The sequence below is a fragment of the Mus caroli genome, unplaced genomic scaffold, assembly GCF_978045245.1.
Source record: "Mus caroli unplaced genomic scaffold, Mus_caroli_1 scaffold_9, whole genome shotgun sequence".
NCBI lineage: Eukaryota > Metazoa > Chordata > Mammalia > Rodentia > Muridae > Mus > Mus caroli.
In genome coordinates this window covers 39,868,111-39,889,890 of record NW_028227264.1, presented here as the reverse complement: position 1 = coordinate 39,889,890, position 21,780 = coordinate 39,868,111, and the positions used below count along the sequence as shown (strand labels likewise).

The 21,780-nt window shown below is 47.7% G+C and overlaps 1 protein-coding gene across 1 annotated transcript in view; it reads left to right on the top strand.

The window, feature by feature from the left end:
• LOC110303781 (uncharacterized) overlaps window positions 1-21,780 on the top strand; it is a 158,430-nt gene that overhangs the window by 110,777 nt on the left and 25,873 nt on the right. Inside the window, exons 34-37 of the mRNA XM_085843328.1 lie at window positions 4,023-4,255; window positions 5,033-5,171; window positions 6,163-6,283; window positions 15,778-15,887. Of these exons, the coding sequence (XP_085699454.1) occupies window positions 4,023-4,255; window positions 5,033-5,171; window positions 6,163-6,283; window positions 15,778-15,887 (603 nt within the window). The remainder of the gene's footprint in view (window positions 1-4,022; window positions 4,256-5,032; window positions 5,172-6,162; window positions 6,284-15,777; window positions 15,888-21,780) is intronic.

Here is a 21,780-nt window from a genome sequence, read left to right as displayed (position 1 = left end):
CACACACATTCATGCATTTAGAATGACAGACGATCACTGGTCTTCTAGAACAGGTGACTTAGGAGGAAGCAGCTCAGCCCAGGTAAGGACTATGCAGCAAGTCAGCTGGGCCCTCAGACACACGCTCTGCCATTTGGCTATGTGAACAGACAGCCTCCTTGGCCTTTCTAAGGTAAACACACAAGAGAATAGGAACAAGCGAAGCAAAACCACACTCCTATTCTGAAGAAGGAAGAGGTAGAGATTTCCCAATAGAGTTCCCTTAAGTTTTCTTGGCTAAAACTGATACACAAGTCTATTTCAGGTCAGGCAGTAGGGGCAGCAAGGGCGTAGACACGTCATCTAAATTAATGCAGCTTAATTGGATGCTTCACTCTGAGGGATCATTGGCAAAGTTAGGTGTGCATCAAATGGCACCAAGGCCAGGAAGCCTTCTGGGCCCCTGGGCTGTCAGTTGCTGGTCTCCGGCCTTGTTCTGGGTGAGCTGCCCCCTGCCTTGCTTCACCCCTTACTTCCCACCTACAAGCTTTTTACAAAAGGATCTATTTGATTTTGTACATATGACTTTTGCCTACGTGTGTGCACGTGGACCATATGTGTGCCTGGTGCCCAGAGTGGCCCGGAGAGGACATCAGATCCCCTGGACCTGGAGTTACAGACAGCTATAAGCTGCTGTGTGGGTGCTAGGAGCTAATCCTGGTCCTTTGCAAGAGCAGGCAGTGCTCCTAACTCCTGAGTCAGCTCTCTAGTTCCCTCTGCATTATCCTTTATCCTGTCTACTAGCCCACTTTCTGTCTTTTAAAGTGTGTTGATATAAGGCGGAGAGATGGCTCAGTAGCTAAGAACACGTGCTGCCCTTCTAGAGGACCCACGTCAGGAAGCTCACAACTGTCTGTAACTCCAGCTCTGTGCAGACCCAGCACATTTGGCCTCTACAGGCTCTTGTGCATTCTGCCCACCACACAGACACATAATTAAAAATAAAAACAAATTTTCCAGGGTTTCTATGTTTAGCCCTCACCATACTGGATTAGTGCATAAACTATTCAGTTAGTGAAAGCGTAAAACTCAGGCTAAAGTGCCAGGACTTCCGGACGGCCATTCTAACTGCACAGAAATTCATCGAGGTGCACAGACTTTGAGCCTGGCTAATATTGGTGTGTGATTTTTTTTTTTTTAAATTTCCAAGTTTTCCTTTTAAATAAAGCTTATAAAAATAAAATATGTAGCTGTGGCTTCTCGCACACGTCCAACCCGACCAGCAAGAACAACGCTGCAACAGGATCCTTCTGCACACGTTTATTGGGAGAGCTTGATTGTAGAGGCGAATAGACCCTGAGCCCAGCCCTGGTGCTGCTTTATATAGGCCTAGGAGAGGCGTGTCTCACACCCGTATTGTGTTGTGCTTGGTTGATGCTTACCACCTCATTTGCATTCCTACATCTGATTGGTTACTTTCTCTCTCATCTGATTGGTTAACTTCTCTCTCTTCTGATTGGTCAATTTCTCTCTCATCTGATTGGTCAATTTCTCTCTCTTCTGATTGGTCAATTTTGGTTAATTCTCAAAATCTCATCTTGGCAAAAAACTTTCCTGCCTATGTATGCGTGGTGGCCAGCAGAAGCCTGTGCCACTCTGCAACGGCACATGTGGCTTCCCACAGTGGCTACGTTTAATACCAGGTTAAGAAGGAAATCCGAGTCAATGCTTTTTACCTTAGTTGGTTTTACTTTGTGGGTGTGTGCTGCTGAGGGTGGTAAGACACACGCACGTGAGCTGCATCTGCTAGCCCTTGGGATCCCGTTTCATCTAGACATATTTAGCTATCTATAGGGAGCAGGAGACACTAGAGTCTGCACTGCCTGTGAGCCAAGCCAGTGTCCATGGCAGCCATGCTTCATGTACCATGACCTCGGGGCCATGGTCTCCTAAACTCTAAGGGGAGAGGTTGACCCAGAGTCTTTAAAATTGCAGCCCAGGGAGGCTCCAGTTTCCTCTAAGACAGTGGGGACCAATCATATATTTTGTAGGTTGCCTGTTCTATGCCACTGTTCTTGGCTTTGATTGTTCAGACTTCATTTGATAAAAGGGTTCTGATTAAAACAGGGAAAAGAAAAAGACATCTGGAAGTCCACAGGCTGATTGCCAAGAAGGCTGCACGGCTGAGGGGCTGTAGCTGTCTGTGGCTGACTCGTGCTCCCCTGACTCTCCCTGACCAGCCCTTTCTCTGTCTGGCAGACAGGCCCTCCTTTAGCTGTGTGAATAACACGGATGTAGGGTCTGATTACACCAGGTTGCTCTTCCAGTTTCTAGTCGGGAAAGCTGAGAGTCTAAGGTTCTGCAGCCTGAGTGCTCAAGGCCACAGAGTTTGTCATCTGGTTTGTAGAAAAAGGAGACACAGCCAGAAAGCAGCTGCACTCACCCCCATCCCCCACCCCCGCCCCAGCTGAACTCACCCCATCCCCCCTCGCACCCCCCCCCAGCTGAACTCACACACACACACACACACACACACACACACACACACACACACACCCCGGCTGCCCCACCTGCCCTGTGTCTTTTGAGCTCTGGGTGGCCCAGGACTTCCTAGCACTCACTAAGGCTGTGTTTTCTTCACAAGCACTAGGATAAATACTTAAGGAGAGCATCAGTGAGCAAATAAACAAATCCTCATTTTAAAACTGCAGGCTGAGGCAGGAGGACCAGCATGCATTTGCAACCAGTCTGAGTTACAAAGGGAGCGTCAGAGCATTCAGCTACCGAGACCCTGTCTCAAGGAATTAATTGAAGTAAATGTGAGCAGTGAATAGTAAATTCAAACAAAAGGCTCTCCATGCTACTTCTAAAGGATAGAGATCTGATTCCCTGAACTGGAGTGATAAGAAGTTGTCAGCCAGGCAGGAAAAACCGAGTTCTGCTTTCTGATTCATAAGATGGGTAAACTCTACTCTCCAAAGAAAAGTTACTTTACAGCTCCACCATAGAATAGAGGGTAGGGAAGACTTCAGTCTCAAGTATGTTTAACATCTTTCTTTTCTCTGTTTCTGTCTCTGTGTCTCTCTGTCTCTCTCTCTGTCTGTCTCTCTCTCTCTCTTATACACACACACACATACCATTTTAATGATTATTTTATTTTATTTTATTTTATTTTATTTTATTTTATTTTATTTTATGTGTTTGAGTGTTTATCTGCATGGTTGTATGTACCTGGTGGCCAGGGAAGTCACTCCCTGGAACTGGAGTTACAATGGTCTCATGAGCTGTCTTGTAGGTGCTGGGGACCAGAGCCAGGTCTTCTATGAAAGCAACATGTGCTCTTGGCTACTGAACTATCTACCCTCTCTTTTTTTTTTAAAGATTTATTTCTATTTATATGTGTGTGTGTGTGGGTGTGCCACCTTATGTTCAGGGGTGGTCAGTGATGGTGGTCAGGAGAGGGTGGCAGATCCACTGAGCTGGAGTTAGAAGAAGTTGCCAGCCATCTGACAGGAGTGCTGGGAATTGAACCCAGGTCCTCTGGAAGAGCAATTCTTCGCTGCTGAACTGTCTTTCCAGTACCAGCTATGCACTTTCTCTATTTTCTTCCTTGCCTCCCTCCCTATCTTTTTTTTTTTTTCCTTAAGAAATATTCTGGGTTTTGGAAGGTAGAGATTCAAAGCCAAGTGCGGCGTCTCACACTTGTAATCCTAACACTTAGGAGATGGAAGATGGACCTCAAGTGTTCAGGGTTGTCCTTGGCTATGGAATTAGTTGGAGGCCAGCTACATCAGACCTTGTCTTCAAAAGCTAAAAATAAAATATAAAGACCAATGGTTCAAATCGCACATAGGAAGCTGAGACAGCTGTTTCTACCCTGTCTGGTCGGCAAGGATATTCAGCCATTTGGGTTGTTTTATTTTTTTCCTACAAATGGTGCAGGCCAGAAAATAGTTTCTCCTGGATGTCATTTTGCATGGGCTACATATAAAAACTTATTCCATCTTGAGCCACAATTGATAGGATTTCTGTCATATTTTTAGCCAGACTGGTCCAAACTGCCAGGACTCTACCCAAATCAATTGGAAAGTCACCCAAAGGCCTCTGCTTTGCCCGAGAACCAATGTGATATAGTGATGTCCCTGGCTCTGCTGAAATCCTTCCTCATCTTGTGGAAGCGGCTGGAAGTGCTGAAGGAACACTGGGGCCGGCTCAAGCTTCGAGGGCAGGACATTAACTCTGCCCAGCTTTGTAGACAGTTCTCAGAGCTCTACGAGTGAGTAACTGCTGGGATGGAATTCCACATCAGTGGGCAGAGCCTAGGGTTCCAGGGTCCTTACCCTTTCACTGAGAGAGATTCCATTTTAGGACTCTGGTGACAGTTAGCTCCATTAGTCAAATGACAGAAACTTTCGCCACAACAGTGCTTTGAGGAAAAGCTATTCCCTGTTAGCTGTGGGAAGAGCTAGGCTCCACTGAATTGTCCTGTTTACCACGAATCCCCCAGAGTCTGTTGCTTAACCTACACTTACCAAGTTACTTGATAGTGATTGTGAGCTTTTTAGCTCACAGGATGCCTGCTCTCCAACCCCACTGCTGAGCCTCAATGCTTGAGGCGTTACAGCCAGAGGGTGACATGGCACACATGACTTAAGAGCCTTACATCCACAGGGTGGCATCTAGGAGGACTTAGCTGACAGGAAAGGCATATTGCTCTTCCCATTTGCCTGTTCCAGCTGGGGCCCACTCCGGAGACCTCAACGACCTTGGCTTTGACACATTCAGATTTGTCTGTCCTGGAAGTTACTGAGGCCAGGTTCCCGGTTAACTACAAAATGAGAAGAGTTGCCAACAACTTGAAGCACAAAGACAAAAGTTATATGTACTCAAAGAAAAAGGCCTCAGGATTTAATATTGACCAAAGGAGTGGCGTTTTAATTGTTGGTGTGTCTATAAAGGGTTTGGATGACAGGAAACTGAAAGTGACTGACAGAGAATCTGAATGAGAAGAAAATACGTTTATTCGCTGACTTCTGTCTCTTTTCTTTGATAGAGCTGAGATTCTCTACCCCAGCATGAAAGCTCTAGCCAGGCAGATGGGCAAAGAAGATGAATTTGAAGAACTGATGCTAAGAAGCCAATCTGTCCTTCCCCCAAAGGGAGCCTCAGAAATCGAAATAAAAACTCAGCAGGTACAGGGATCTCTTCAGTCTGCCTTGTGACACTGGCCTGGAAAACTGCAGTAAACACAAAAGGTGTTTTCTTCAAGGTGGGGTGGAGGAGTGGGGGTTCTTAAAGGTATATGGGGCTTGAGTAATGGGGGAACTGCCCTGAACTTCTCCATTCTGCAAGTCTAGAGTCTTCCTGTTTTCATTCTCCTCAAACTGATAGATACGCTGCATTATAATGAACACAACCAACCATATAACTAATAATATCTTAAATATAAAATCCAACCTGTGCCCATCCATGGGAAAGCGAGAGATACTGAACAGAGCATTTTGAAGAGGCTTTTCCCAGAAAAAGAAAGTATAGTTTCACACTGGCTTGGGTGTGCCGAGTAATATTCACTCGCCATTGCTCAGCTTGATCATGGGACCCAGGGCCTCTGGCTTCCCAGCAGAGAAGCCACTGAACGATGGGAAATGTCTGTGTTAGCGCCATACGTGCCTCAGGGGTCCAAGCACATTGCTTATGCTCCTGAGCCTGTTCCTCTGGCCACCTCTGCTCCTCCCACAAGCATCATGGGTGGAGCGAGGCTTGTAGCTGTTGAAGCAGCATCTCTTGTTATGTGTCAGCTTTTAAGTCTTCTCATGAGATCATCCTTGGTGTGTAAATTGGCTTTCAGACTTATTAAAGTAACAGCTTATGGGATTCCTGGTATCATTTGAGATCATCAAAAGGCATGAGGTCACTTGGGACATGGAATGCTTTGCAATATAATAGACTATAGTAAGAAGGATTATAATTTATTGATCAGGAGGAGGGCCATGAAAAAAAAATTGGTCTGCAAAGAGATGTATTGATCCTGGGGTAGAACTTATGGTCTCAAAAAGCACTCTTGCCAGAGAATGGAACCGAGGGGGAGGGTGAACCCAAGCCCCTGGGCAGGTATGGCTCTTGGGATGGGAGTGGAGTACTCAAATGAACTGGAGTGTGACTCTCAACCTATGTATATTCCAGCTTCAGAAACTTCTGGAAAGTTTAGAAATTCACATGATCCAAGAAGTATTGAGAAAAGTTAACAGAGAGATGACACTGTTTCTATCAGAAAAGTCCAAGGAGGAGTCTACCCTCGCAACAGGTAATGCATGTTTGTTCGACTACTTGGAAAGTAAACATTGTTTTTCAGAATGCAAACTGTCTATGCTAGTGGGACAGGTACTATCCCAGGCTACCCCCACAGGCCTGAAGTGCTCCCTGATCTTTCAGGGACTGGTGCTCAGTTAGAGGCAGAGGCTGGGTTTCTCTAGAGAACAGAATTTCAGGATGAGCCGGTATAAAACAGTGTCGGTGTTTATTAAGAGAAGTTTGTCCTATTTAGAATGGAGATAACAAAGAGAGCATGGCTGTGAATCTCTGGGAGAGATTGTCACTGTTCAGAGTCTTGCAGTCACTATGTGCACCTGCTCTCTGAACCACTGTCTTAAAGGGTTGACAACCCAAGCATGAACAAAGGCTGGCTAGGGTCATGGCTGCTAGGGTAAAACCCTAGGTTCAAGGGTTGCAGGAAGGGAGTTAAGATCTCTCTAACGATGAATTAGTCTTGTTTTATGAGATTCTCAGAAAACCTGGAAAAAGTGTAAGGCTACACTGGAAGGTCACATGGGCTTAGTTCTCCAGCATGTTCATTCTGTTCTGACATTCTTCTCTATAGAAGAGGAATATTGTCCCTGTGTTCAGAACCTTCCCAGTACATTTTGCCGGTTGTGCTGAGATTCTTTTTAAGTTTATGCTGGGATGCTGGGAGAAGAACTTGGGTCCTCTAAAAGAGAAGTAAGTGCTTTGAACTACTGAGGCATCTCTCCCCAGCTCCTGAAATTCTGAATTCTTGGCTGGTTAGAAGCTTGAAGCAGACTCTGGAGTGAGGGATGCCTTCCCCTTCTCCTGTGCCCCTCTATCCTGACTCACATATTACCCATGGGTCCATACTCATCGTAGACAATGGCAGTGGCTTACACCTGTAATCCCCACATTGGGGAGGCTGAGGTAGGACTGCCATGAGTTTGAGGCCAGTCTGAGTTTTATAATGAATTCCAGGCTAGTGCACATGCACACTCACACACACACACACACATGCACACGTGCGCGCACATACACACACAGACTCATACATATATGTGCATGCACACACACACAAAGACTCATACACACATGTGCATACACACACACACACACACACACACGGCAATAAAATAAGGATTTCAGTGGTAGAGTGCATCCAGGGCACATACAGAGTAAATGCAGGACCCTTGTTTTGATCCCCAGCACTACAAAGGCAAGCAATTCATAGGAAAGAATCCTTTTACCCCCTTGACCTAGAGAGAACTACTGCATATACTTAGTATATTTCTTTCCATTTAGAAGGCTTTGTGTGAGCCGGGTGGTGGTGGTGCACGCCTTTAATCCCAACACTTGGGAGGCAGAGGCAGGCTGATTTCTGAGTTCGAGGCCAGCCTGGTCTACAGAGTGAGTTCCAGGACAGCCAGGGCTATACAGAGAAACCCTATCTCCAAAAACAAAACAAAACAAAACAAAACAAAACAAAACAAAAGGCTTTGTGTGTGTTTGATTTTTGTTTGCAAAGTCTCACTGTGTGGCCTGGGCTGGCCTCACACCATTGTCCTGCTTCAGCTGGGAGATGCTTGGCTCAGGTTTTACCTCCTGGCCAAGATGTGGTATCTGGGTCTGGTGGCGGCTGGGGCTCCCACATACTTGCTCTGAACCATGAGTGGGGTTGTGAGTGGACCCGTGGATGGGGCTATGGGTGGAACCCATATGGGTACAGTTGAGGGTTTCCTAGGGCCCACCCCAAAGAGAATGTAAGATTACAGCCAGAAGACACACAGCAGGGTAAGAGATAGACTTTGGGAGCGAGGAAAAGGCTTTCTATTTAGAACTTGCATAGATACTTTCTTCTTCATTTTTGAACAAATTGGCCCTGAATTTTCATTGCAGCAGGTTCTGTGGATTATGAAGACCATCAAATATTTATTCATAATTCCTAGCCATCCTCCAGAAAGATCCAGAACCTCTGAGCTAGGGCAGAAGTGGAGCAAATTGGGTTTTCCTCTGAGAGGAGGCCATCTATAGCCACCAGCGTGTTGATTATAACCTCGTCCTCACCTTAGACCGTACCTTTTTCCCCTCCCAAGTGCATCATTTTATTAGGACTCTCAAGTCACTGAGTTCCACAATCAGGGCTTCTGGAAGAAGACTGTGCCCTGTGTGAGCTGGCCACGCCCCCAAGGGCATCGGCTGCACACGTCATCAGAGAATGGAGCATGACAGAGCTTCAGTTCTGGAACACAAGAGGCAAGATACAAAGCTTCCTTGTTTGGGCTGTGTCTGACATCCAGGTTGCTCCCTTCTGAGTCCTAGCACAAAAGGCGCAAGCCCTGAGCAGGTGCAACCACCAAGGGAAGCTGGGCTGCCCGAGAGCCCGAGAGCCCGAGAGCCCGAGAGCCCGAGAGCCCGAGAGCCCCAGAGCCCCAGAGCCTGAGAGCCCGAGAGCCCCAGAGCCTGAGAGCCCCAGAGCCTGAGAGCCCGAGAGCCCCAGAGCCCGAGAGCCCGAGAGCCCCAGAGCCTGAGAGCCCGAGAGCCCCAGAGCCCGAGAGCCCGAGAGCCCCAGAGCCTGAGAGCCCGAGAGCCCCAGAGCCTGAGAGCCCGAGAGCCCCAGAGCCCCAGAGCCCCAGAGCCTGAGAGCCCGAGAGCCCCAGAGCCCGAGAGCCTGAGAGCCCCAGAGCCCGAGAGCCCGAGAGCCCCAGAGCCCGAGAGCCCGAGAGCCCGAGAGCCCGAGAGCCCGAGAGCCCGAGAGCCCGAGAGCCCGAGAGCCCGTGTAAAGGACCAGTGTAGGAGGGAAGCGGAGGAACAAAGTGGAGTTATTCTGCCCTGTGGTCAAGCTGACATTGGTAAATCATGCTGGCTAGAGTGTATTGACTGGCTCTAGTTAGATCCCTGCTTGGATTCTATCCTTACAAGAATTTAAAACAATGTGCTTCTGGGAATATGACGCAGGATGTTTGCCTAGCATGTGCCAGACCTGGACTCAATCCTCCACATACCAGACACACACACACACACTAAAATAAATCCTGTACCGCATGGTGCAGTAATTACCACTCTTCCCACTCTTCCGTTTTATTTCGGTTTTGGCCTTTGGTCTGCGGGGGCATGTGTCAGTATGAAGGTCTGGGTCAGCTGAGTTCCCTAATGCAAGCAAGCAGGTCCCCACTTTGTGCCAGGGTAGCTGTGAAGGAAGGTGTTACTTCGGTTTAGTCTGTGGAATTGGTACCACTGTAATTCCCAGGCATTAGAATTTCTACCCACCCCATAGTTCACTGCAGCCCTAAGGGGCACAGCTTCTAAACAGAGGCAGCAGCTTCTCCAGAGAACAGCCTTTGGTGTCAGCTTTGACATCGTGGCTCGCCTGGCACTGGTGGCTTCTCAGAGGCGGTTAGGATTAGAGAGAGAAGTGGAGTAACCCTGTAGAGTTAGCAGAGGCTCTAGGCTTTTCCCTCAGGCTTTTTGCTTTCACTGTTGGCCACACCAGGATTCCTGTGTTCCTGCCAAAGGAGAACTGGAGGGGTCAGGGGAGCAGAGATGGCTTAGTCAGTAGAATGCTTGCCACATAAACACGTAGGACCCAAGTTCAGAGTCCCATGTAAAAAGCCAGGCATGACTGTAATTCAGCACCAGAAGTGTAGTCAGGTTGAGCCCTGGAACTCAGTGTGGGCAGCCTGCTCAGGGTCTGTGGCTCACAATATAAGGTAGAGAGTGAATGTCAACCTCTGACTTCAGTGTGCACATGTATGGTGCACACACACATACACACACATCAAACCCTGGAAAACTTTTTCTCTGTTTCCTTTCCACTCTGTCTTTGGAACTTACTCTTTTATTTATGATCTCCGGCTTGTCAGGAAGCCTGTGAAGACAGCAGCCACACCTGGTCCGGGCACTGGCTCTTGATAGCTGTGGTTGCTCCCCCTCCTCCCCTGAGCTAGCAATGGCTGCAGATATCCTGGTTCAGCCTGGAGCTTTCTGTGCCAGACACAGGCTCCCTGAATTCAGAGAGGCCTGTCACCTCTACCTTTGACACTTTGGCATTAAATTGATTTTTAAACTGTTTTTCTAGTTTTTTACTTAACAATTACAAGGCCAACAGTCTCCAAAGTGGAATATATATACATACATACTACTATGCATACATGTGCATGGATGGATAGATGCATGGATGTATGGATGCATTTATGCATGCATGGCTCATACTTTGGGGAAGGAAGCCAGCAGCCAGCAGCCAGCAACCAGCAAAGTATGTGTTGGGTCTCAAACCTGGGACAAATGGCTGAGATGCCCATTAACATATCAGAGTGGATGCTGGCCACCCAGGTTCTCCCAGCATCCCCCAGTCCCTACCTGTTACTGGGACTGGGTGGCAGACCCTACCCACTATGCTGAAGTCTCCAGCCCAGAGGCTGGGCTGCCCTTCCTCCAGCTGTCCTTCCTTATAGAATCCAGCCCTCATGGCGGTGCTTTCTTGACTCCTAACCCATTGTTCTTCTCTGACCTGAGCCTGAGCCAGGAAACCCCAAGCCCTGCCGGATCTCAATTCTGCCCAGCTATAGGCTGTAGGCATCTTTCAGAAATAACTTGGGGGCAAGATCACATAGGGTCACTTGGGCCTATGTGAGGACTCTCTGGTCTCAGGGGCAACAAGGCCTTGGGGGCCCACACCTTGTATTACAATGCATAGCAACAGAGCAAACCTCAACCATCTATTCTTTGCTACAATAAATACACATAGAAATTGTTATCCATACACTCTACAGTATACAGCTGTCAAACCATACAGACTATGGAGCCGAGAGTGAGCCACGGAACCAAGTCATATTTACAGAGGAGAGATGATCCAGCCATCCAGCCAGGCTGGAGTGGCCATGTGCAAAGTCCTGCACTCTACATGAGACTGCTAGCAAATATTTGTACACTTGTGTATTTTAAATGAAATGAAATACAGATCGTATCTATCCTTTGAAAACAGGCTCTACTTTGTTTTTTATTTAATTTTTTATAATTATATATAATGTATATATTTTATAATAATTTTGTTAATTATTTAACTATTAGTCCTTTCCTTCCCAAGAGCATGAATTGGACCTCAGACTTCGTGCATGTCAGGCAAGGGCTCTCCCACTGAACTACATCCCCAAACCCCGACAGCGCTGCCCACGTTTTTCCTTTTGTTGAGACAGACTCTCACTACCTAGCCCAAGCTGTCCTTGAACTTGCCCTTCCTAAGCCTCTGAGCTCTAAAACTGCAATATTGGATAACATGTTGCAGTTTCAGATAACATATTGGATAGCCTAAAGTGTTTTATGTCAAAATAAGTGCCTGAGTTAACTTTTTTCTTCTGACAAAATGCCCCACAACTCAAGGAAAAGTGGGTTTCTTTTGACTCACAGATGGAGGCCTCAGTCCCTCATAGCAGGATGACCTGACAGCAGGAACATAGCACCTAGTCAGGGAGGGGAGACAGATAGACAGAGACAGAGAAAGACAGACAGAGACAGACAGAGAGACAGAGACAGACAGACAGACAGAGAGACAGAGAAAGACAGACAGAGACAGACACACACATACACAGAAACAGAGAGACCGAGAGAGAGAGAGAGAGAGAGAGAGAGAGAGAGTGACACTGTGCTTCACTCTCCTTTTTAGTCAGTGTGAGGTCGCAGTCCATGGGATGCTGCCACCCAGTGTTGCTGCCCACATTTAGAGTGGGTTTCTCACCTCATAGTCTAGAGACTTCCTTATGGACATCCTCCTAGGTTTGTCTCCTAGAGGATTCTGGATTCTGTCAAGCTGACAGTTTGTAGCAACCATCCTGGTAAGTGTGGAACATTTCCCCCTAATGGAGACCCTGAACCTTTACTGCATGGTCACTGCTTACCCTGTCCAGAAAATAGCGCAGCTTGGGAAGCTAGTATTGGGAGTAGGAGATTGAAACATCACAGGAGGACAGGTCAGCTCCGCTCACTGTGCTTTCTTTCAAGCTTCCCACTCTCTGGGGCCCCTGGCCTTGGGGGAGGGGAACACCTCCGCCAGGCAGCTGTGAGCCTTCAGCTTTCACTTCCCTCTTGGGTTCCCACCCAGGGACCACTGAGATCCAGAGAACCAGTGGGGGAAGTACAGGGCTTCAAGCTAAGCGGTTCAGGGAGAGGGAGAAAGGGAAGTGATCTGGCCAGCTAAAAACCAAGCTCTCCTTTAGTCAAAGTGCACTTGATAGAGAAAAGGTTTGTAATGTAACCACAGGGCCACTGCCTCCTGCCTCTCACCCCATCATCTGTAAAACTGTGGCTCCAGGCTGGGGAGACAACTGAGTGGGTGAAGTGCTTGCCACACAAACGGGAATCCTCAGAACCACGGAAAGCTGGATGCTGGGGCAGGAATCCTCGCGTGTCCCCACAAAGATGGGGGTGAATCCAAAGGTTAGCCTGGGCTAAAACCAAGCAAAGATCCTGGTTCAAATGCAAGGCAAGGCAAGGGCCAACGCCTGAGGCTGTCCTCTGACCTCTCCTCTGACCTGCATTCACACCCACCCTCACACACTCACACACAGTGTGCACATTACATACATACATATATGCACACAAGCACACACACACAAAGACAGAGATACAGACACACAAGCACACACACACATACTGTGCACTTTACATACACACATATGTGCACAAATACAGAGAGAGAGAGAGAGAGAGAGAGAGAACATACCCCTCTCCTGATGCTTTGCCTGTTGAAGGGGCCATGGCCACACACATGCACTGAGAACAGATGTAGAGGTGGACTCATCTTTGCCAGGAATTTCTTGGTTGACTTCCTCTCTCCCTGGCTCCAGCCAGTAAGTCCAGCTGTGGATCTTAATTTGAACTCATGTGCAAGGAGAGAGAGAGCTGAGAAGTCTTCCAGGAAAAGGTTTCTCCTTAGCTGGAGCCAGAAATAAACCCCAGACTGGTCCCAAGCTAGAAGCATGTGTCAGACTCAGCACCTCCGTGGGCCTCCCTGCCCACAGTACCAGCAAAGGCAGCCAAGCTCGCGTCTGAAACGTTTTCCCATGACAATTATGAGCTCTGTCTGTTCCATCAAAGCTTAGGCTCATTAAAACCCTAAGCATCTTGTGAACTTTGATTTATGGTTCTATTATGCAAAGTAGCCATCTATAGAAGAAATGTGGAGTCCCATTTTCAGAATCAAGACTTCTGGTCCAATAGCAGTCTAGAAAACGCAGGGGTGCAGCCATTTCTGAACAGTGGTAATGGACACTTGCTCTTGTGTGCTGGTCATCCCATCAGAATTGGAGTGTGTGGCAGACACTCTCATCTAAGGGGAAGGAGAAGCCACAACAGGCAGGGAACTCCCTGGTGCACTCGACAGAAGAGGAGCAGTGGGTTTGTCTTCTTCCACATACCCACAGCTCTCCCTGAGATTCCTTAGACCCAGGATAGATGGCTTATGTTTTATTTTGCATGTGTGTGTGCGTATGCATGTGTTGTGGGTGCACATGCATGTGGAGGACAGGGAACAACCTTAAGTGTTGTTCTCCAGAAGTCATCCACCTGTTTGTTGAAATGGTCCCTCACTACTTGGAGCTCACCAACTGGGTAAGTGAGCACAGGGGGTCTGCTTGTCTTGGTCTCCTCAGCAATGGGCTTACAGATCTGTTACCACACCCAACCATCCTTTATAGGTGTGCTCTAAGTATAGAACTCAGGTCCTTTGCTTGCAAGGCAAGCACTTGACCTCAGTACCATCTCTCCAGCTTCCTCCCAGGTGAAATTAGAAGCAGAGAACTGTATGTGGTTAGATGTTGGACATCTTTAGAAGCAGCAGTGATAGATCAGATATAATACAGAATGTGAGAAAAAGAGCAGCCATTGTGACCCCGGGGGGGTTGGAATAATTGGAAAGATGGAAGATCTACCTTTGACATGGGGCAAACTGTAGAGGGAGCCATTTAGGGAAGAGACTCTGACATTATTGTGCATAAATTAAGTTTTATGTGATCTTTAAAATGAAAAGATGTTGTTCATCTAAACTTGAGATGATGATGATTGCTGTAAATCAACTTTGAGAGGATGAGACAGTAAAGCGAATGTATAAGCGCACAGAAGTGAGTTCTTAGGCAGAGGCTGAGTCCTGGGGCACAGGGAGTGTGAGAAGAAGGGAGCCAGCCACAAGAGGGAAGCATCCCCAACAGGGGAAGGTTATGAATCGGGTAGGCAAGTCAGGCCACTGGGTTTGGAGGAAGTTGTGGGTATTTAAAACAAAACCAGTTTCCCCAAACTTGTGGAAGTGCAAACCAGGAAAGTGGATTTGAGAGATGGCATTGCTTTCTGGGAATTTTACCATGAAAGGATGCAAAGAAATGAGGTGATTGATGGATGTGAGCGGAGAATCAGGAGGAGGGGCTTTATAAAACAGGGCAGAGGCTGCACTGCTGTGAGCAGTCCAGGAACAGGGAAATGAGGACAGAGCAGAAAGAAGGGGAAAGTCCTGTTGTCACTGCTCTATGTCGGCTCCTCTTTGATATTCATGGTTCTATACCTCGCCATCCCCACTTACTAACCCTACACCTTGCCGTTGGATCAATACCATTTGTCTTAGTTAGGGTTTCTGATGCTGTGAAGAGACACCATGACCAAGGCAACTCTTATAAAGAACAACATTTAATTGGGGCTGGCTTACAGGTTCAGTTCGTTATCACCATGGTGGGAAGCATGGCAGGAGCTGAGAGTGCTCCATCTCGATCTGAAGGCAAGCAAGAGGAGACTCCTCTGCAGGCAGCCAGGCAGAGGGTCTCTCCCTTTTTCTCTGGGTGGAACTTAAGCATAGAACCTCAAAGCCCACCCCCACAGGACACACTTCCTCCACAAGTCCATATCTCCTAATAGTGCCACTTCCCATAGGCCAAGCATATTCAAACTACCACACCATCAAACGTTTCCATCATCATTGGAAGAGTTTCTTCCTGTGAACAGTTGGGCACTACTCTGTTGGAAGGGTGGCCATAACTGAAAATGATCCCAGATGACGGACAGCTACGTTTCCTGTCGCTTCTGCCACCGTAAATAACAATGCTCTGAGTAAGGTCACGTGAGCCTCATCTCCTATGCATCAGCCATGATGCTCTTTGCTTCGTTCTGAGGCTGTGTTAGGCTGAAATGATCACAGATACAGGCTATTGATGAGGATGCAGGGAAGGTCAAGGGGAGGTCAAGGGCAGCGTGCCCTTTCCTTCAGGGTTTTCTCCACAGCAACAGTATCATTCACTGGCTTTCAGGAGGGCATCCCCAAAGCCTTTTTTGTTAAGAGCTTTTCTAGAGGTCTCCCTTCAGTCCTGTTACAGAGGGTTCTGTGTCCTGACTGCCCTCCCACCCCACCCCCACCCCAACTTTCCTCACAGGAGTCTCACAATGGAAGACTCGTTGTGCATCCCTCGGGAGCTGTGGAGTATCGCCCTTAGTGGCAGTCTGTGTTTTATGATGTCACACTGATCTGTTCTTATTTTTTCCTAGATCTTTGGAAACACCAAGTCATGAAAGAAAATTTTTCAGTTATGAGACCCCAGATAGTTGAGAGATTTGTACAGAGACTGATGGAGGATTCCCAAGATGATGGACCCCAGGTAGGCATTCAAAGTGAAGGCTGCGGTTCCCTTTGGACAGAAACCCAGGGAGGAAGGCCACCATTTAACACACTCCCTGGTGCGCTCTTACTCTCCCTAAGGATGTGACTCCTGAGGCTGAACCCCAAAAGACCACTGCGCACTATCATTTTAGTATGAAAAAGCCCAATGTCTGTCCATTTTGGAGTAATCGGGAAATGAACATTGGCTAGTCAAAAAATGTGGTCAAATGTTTAAAGACAAACTTGAAACTTTTGAATGGGTTAATTTTTTTTTTAAAGTAACATTTCCGGTTGTTGATTTGTTAGTATAAAAAAGTTAAGCCGGGCGTGGTGGCGCACGCCTTTAATCCCAGCACTCGGGAGGCAGAGGCAGGCGGATTTCTGAGTTCGAGGCCAGCCTGGTCTACAAAGTGAGTGCCAGGACAGCCAGGGCTACACAGAGAAACCCTGTCTCGAAAAACAAAAAAAAACAAAAAAAAACAACAAAAAAAAAAAGTTAAAGAGAGAAAAACGAAAAAGGCCTATGATACACATAACTAGGAAATTTTTGTTTGGTTGGTTTTGGTTTTGCAAGACAGGGTTTCTCTGTGTAGCCCTGGCTGTCCTGTAACTCACTTTGTAGACCAGGCTGGCCTCGAACTCAGAAATCTGCCTGCCTCTGCCTCCCAAGAGTTAGGATTAAAGGCCTGTGCCACCACTGCCTGGTGTAGGAAATATTTTTGAAGTGTACAGTTTGAGGGGGAAAAGCTAGTAACAGGCTAACAGCAGCAAAGAGTAGCGTTTCATTCCCCGCCCCCATTTCCTCCACAGCAGAAGTAGCACCAATAATTTTACATTTGTGTATATCAGAAAAGCTATGTGAGCTCTTTAACACCCTAAAATGTAGTGTTTTAACAGTATTTACCCTTGGCAGGAAGCAGTTGCTAAAATTGAAAGAGTCCATTTTGATTGACTCTTATGTCTGAGAAGGCGGCATGAGGAAGCACACACGCGTGCTTGGACACCAGGCTCAGGGTCATTCATTAATAAGTGCTTGACAGACAGATCATCTCCATGCAACTATTACAATAAAAAAAAGGGAAATCTGTCCTGCCAGGCACGGTGGTACACACTTGTAATCCTAGCACTCGGGAGGCTCAGGCAGGTAGACTAAAAGTTCCAGGCCTGGGGGCCAGTAAGATGGATCAGTGAGTAAAGGTGCTTGCAGCCAAGCGTGGGTGACCTGAGTTCCATCTGTGGGACCCATGGTGAAAGTGGACAACCAACTCGTGAACGTTGTTCCATCCAACCCACACACAAACACCATGGCATGCTCACATGCATATGCAAACACACACACACACACACACACACACACAATGGAAAGGGAGGAAAATGAGTTCCACCCCAGGGAGCAGTGAGATGGCTGAGTAAGTAAGGGGCTTGCTGCCAAGATTGGTGACCTGAGTTTAATCCCCAGAACCCACACAGTGGAAGGAGAAAACAGACTCCAGCACATTGCCCTCTGACCTCCACGTAAAAACGTACACACATTCGTCAGTTAGAGGGAAGGAGACAAGAACTGCAAACTAGCCTGGACTACACAGAAAGACTGTATTTCTTTTTTAAGTTAGTAAATAAATAAATGAAATTTAAAACTTAAAAAAAAATCTGTTTTGGAAAAATGTGCTCAATTTTGGGTGGATATTGTTTTCTTCAGGCTTACATTTTTCTTACGTTTTTGGAAGTGTTCCCATAATGTTTACATTAAGCATTTTAACCCTAGGTCATGAGGTAGAGGATTCTCAAGTGTGGTTGGAGGTCCGTTTCCCCCAGACACAGACAGTCATATATTCACTCGGCGTTCAGTCACACTGAAGCATCATTGTGGGTGCTGATGAGAGACCCCATCTCCCAGGGGCAGCGGGCCTTAAATCAAGACACACCGTGGCTTGCTTTAAAAGGCTGGCGATGGCTCAGGAATGAAGAGTGCTTGCTGGTCTCGCAGCAGGCCCCAACACTGGGCAGCTTACAAATACGTTTGCTTTCAGGGGTGTACATGAACCCGTGCAGGCATACACACATAAATAAAAATAGTATGCACAAATAAAAATAGTGTATTAATCCTCAAAAACAAAAAAGACAGGGCATTCTGACACACAGTGCCACACAATGAACCATGATGCAGAGTAAAACGAGTGTAAGGATTCTGAATTTGATACTTCTCAGGTTCCCTGAAGACTCTCAGAGAAAAAAGGTGGGATGGGGTTTCCAGGGGTGGGGACAGAAAGCGCAAATTAGTGTTCAGTGGGTACTGGTTTTATTTTGTGAGATGGAAAGAGATTTGTCATGTGGTCATGATGCTGCCACTGTTCCGTATTTGATGACAGTTAAAAGAATAAGTTTTGTGATGTGTGTGTATATATGTGTGTGTGTGTGTATATACACACATATATACATCTGTATGTATGTATGAATTCCTGCTCATATATATATGTGTGTGAGCATTTTATTTATATATATATGTATATATATATATAAGCATCATACATGCACACACACACATATGTGTGATGCTCATATATATGTCTGTGTGAGCATTATATATATATATATATATATATATATATATATATATATATATAAGCATCATACACACACACACATGTATATATGAGCATCACACACACACACACACACACACACACACACACACGAGCTGCACCCTGTTGCTCAGCCCATCACTGAGGATAAGGATCTTTGGTTTTTGGCAGGGCACGGAATGTTGTTTTCACTTTGAGGCCCCCAACTCTGCCATCCTCCTGCTTCCATTTCCCAGCTGCTAGGTCATAGGCCTGTGTCACCACACCCAGCTAAGGATAACATCTTGTAGGCAGGAAACGTAGGATTCGCAGGCGGGGCAAATCTCTATCAGGTGTATCTGCAGCTCAGGAAGTGCTTGGAGACCTTGGAGACACCAGCCTCTGCTCACCTGCAGGAACCACGAGCTCACTCACAACCAAACTGCCCCAGCCCCAGGCAGCTTGGGTTTGCTCAGCTGTAACTAAGTGGTATTTGGTCCTCCCCTGACCGTGAGCCTTCCCATATCCCGGTCCCACTGGAGCCATTGCTGTGGAGGATGGAGTCTTCACGGTGCAGCCGTGGGCTTGGTCAGGAAGACAAACCTCAGTGGGTGCCTGTGGGGCGGTGGGCTGCACACCTGTCCGAGGTGTGGCCCCACACCAGAGCATGCAGACTGGGAAGCAGTGCTTTCCTGAGCCCCTTTACAGTTTATTCCATGCATGGTGGGCTGGGCAGTGACATGGGGTCCTCAGCCTCCCTGTCCTCCCCGCACAAGCCACCACTGTTCTTTTCTGCTGTTCAGTCAGGTGCACACTTCGCAGTCCTGGCCGGTCTCCTTTAAGTCCTAGGTTGCATGCTCAGCTCACGGTGACCTTGGCCTCCTTGTTTCTCTTGGATCACTGCCTGGAAGTGTGCTGGGTTGGGCAGCCGCAGTGACTGACATCATTGGCTGTTCCCTGAAGCTCGCATATTGTCCTTGGACATTGTACTGTCCCACCATCTGTCTTCTTGGTCAGTTTGGGCCATTCTTTAGCCTCTTGATGCTCTGAGCCCTAAGCATCCTTGTTTAAGTCATTAGTAGCTGTGAAGTCAGGACAGATCCCAAGTCCCCAAGCTGCCACACTAGACCTCCCAGGCTGTGCAGCTGCCACAGACATGGGCCTGGAGCATACAGTTATTCTGCCACGCAACCATGCTCTTCCAGCCCGGTTCTCAAGCATCCTCCTGCTCTATTTCCTGAGAAAATCAGGTCAACCTGGCAATCTTTCTTTAAAAACTCATGTCGTTGTCTAGTCTCTTCCCAGTTTCTAGTAAACCAGTCTCCATCCACCACTGGTGCTAATATTTTTTCCCTTGAAACAGAGCTGGAGTCTATTAAAAAAGAAAGTTTAAAAAAATAATACATGTATCTATTTATGGGTAGAGGGCACGTGAAGGCCTCATAGAGGTGTTGTTGGGGCCACATCTTGAAACACAAGAGGAGCTGCCAACATGAAGACGGGCAGGGGAAGGAAGACACCTCGGAGTGTGGGTAGGGAGTGGGGGTGGGGAGGGGGCATGTAGGAGCAGGGCATAGAGCTAGGTGCTGAGTGTCCCTGTGTGCAACCCTTGGGTGTCAGTCTCAGAGTAAATAGGCACACACCAACAGAATTGGTGTTTTAGAAACCTCCAAAATACTGTGCCCGATACAAAACAAATGGTGTCCGTGTGGTGGTCCACACCTATAAAACCATGGCACACATAATAAGCCCTGGCACCCATCAAGCCTCACCCAAGACTGGCTCTCTTGAAGAATCAGCGCCCAGGGCAATCTTCTGTTCCCCCAGCCCACACACAGTGTAGTCAGGCTCAGGTGTAAATGCCGCCACGGAGCAGTCCTGACAAGGCAGTGGTGCTTACTCGGAAAATCTGGACCAGTGTGGGGGAATTGGGAGTGTGAAACCTGGTCGAGCTAGTCTTTACACAGGTGGGAGGGACCTCTGCAGTGACTCTGAAAGGGAGAGGTGCAGGTAAGCAGCTGTGGGAGCGCCAGCAGAAAGCCGAGGGTCAAGGGTGGAGCATGTGCTCTACAAATGGCTTCTTATGCTTCGCATGCTCAGGAAGTCCGAGGGCAGTGTGTAAAGGAGACCTGAAATCTTTCTTCCTCACCTGCCAGCCACAGCACCCATCATGGGACCCATCTTAGACACGCCCTGCCACGCCCCTGCTCATGAGAGAGTACCTCTTCCTCCACCCCAGTCTCAGAGCCTCAGGAAGCACGGTGCTTGAGCTGAGAGCTCCTGGCTCCTGGAGTGGATCTTTCTGCCCAACTGCTCTTGCCCCTGTGGAGCCTCCTGGGAGAAGGAAGCAGCGAAACTTCGCCAGCTCCTCTGGGGAAGTGCTTAAGGGTAGAGCTCAGGCAACCTCCCCCCCTCCATGGTGTCATCCAAATTCTCCAGGGGCTCCTTACTCCTGCTAAGGAAAACCCCTGCTGGTGAGGAAGCCCATGGCAGAGTGCCACATCTTCAGGGGCTCTGGTGGCAGGAAGTTAATGTGAAAGGTGATTGCTATAGCGTCAATGGAGGCCTTGTTGACTTGTGCTCACTCCAGGAAAGATTGCCTGGCCAGTAAGGGATGAGTCACGGGGAGGGCTTCCAGCGTGGCCTGAGGTGAGGTCACTGGCCACGCCCTCACTAATCACCCTGGCTATGACTTCTCATGGCTTGAGGCTTTCAACAGTCAAACTAGAAAAGTCTTCCCTTTCCAAAGAGAGCTTCTGCATCCTGGTGTTGCGCCAATAGCTTCCCGGTGATGATCGTCCAAAAGGTCAGAAGGGCCAGATGGAGGCAGGGTCAGTGTGACCTGCTTTACCCCACCCCCCGAAGGGGCCCTTATCTAAGGGGACACTGGAGGATGAATCCCAGGACTCTGATCTTCTACCTGCCAGTAGCTGGTTCCCTCTCACAAGCAGAAGTTGTCCTCGGATTCCATGGACCAGTCTTTGTTACATCCTGCCAGGCTGATACAAGCGATGCCTTTCTGAAAACATAACTTTTAGTATGTATCCTTTATGTAACGTTTATCTTAATTACGTGTACAAACTGTGATTCTATTATATTAGAAAATAGAACTATGGGCTGGTGAAATGGCTCCGTGGTTAAGAGCACTGGCTTCTTTTCCATAGGACCCAGGTTCAATTCCCAGCAACTATTTGGAGGGTCACAACCATCTGTAATTCTAGTTCCAAGGGATCTAGCACCCTCTTTTGGCCTCTGCAGGCACCAGGCACACAAGTAGTGTACATGCATGCATGCATGCAAGCAAGACACTCATTCTCATGAAAATAAGAA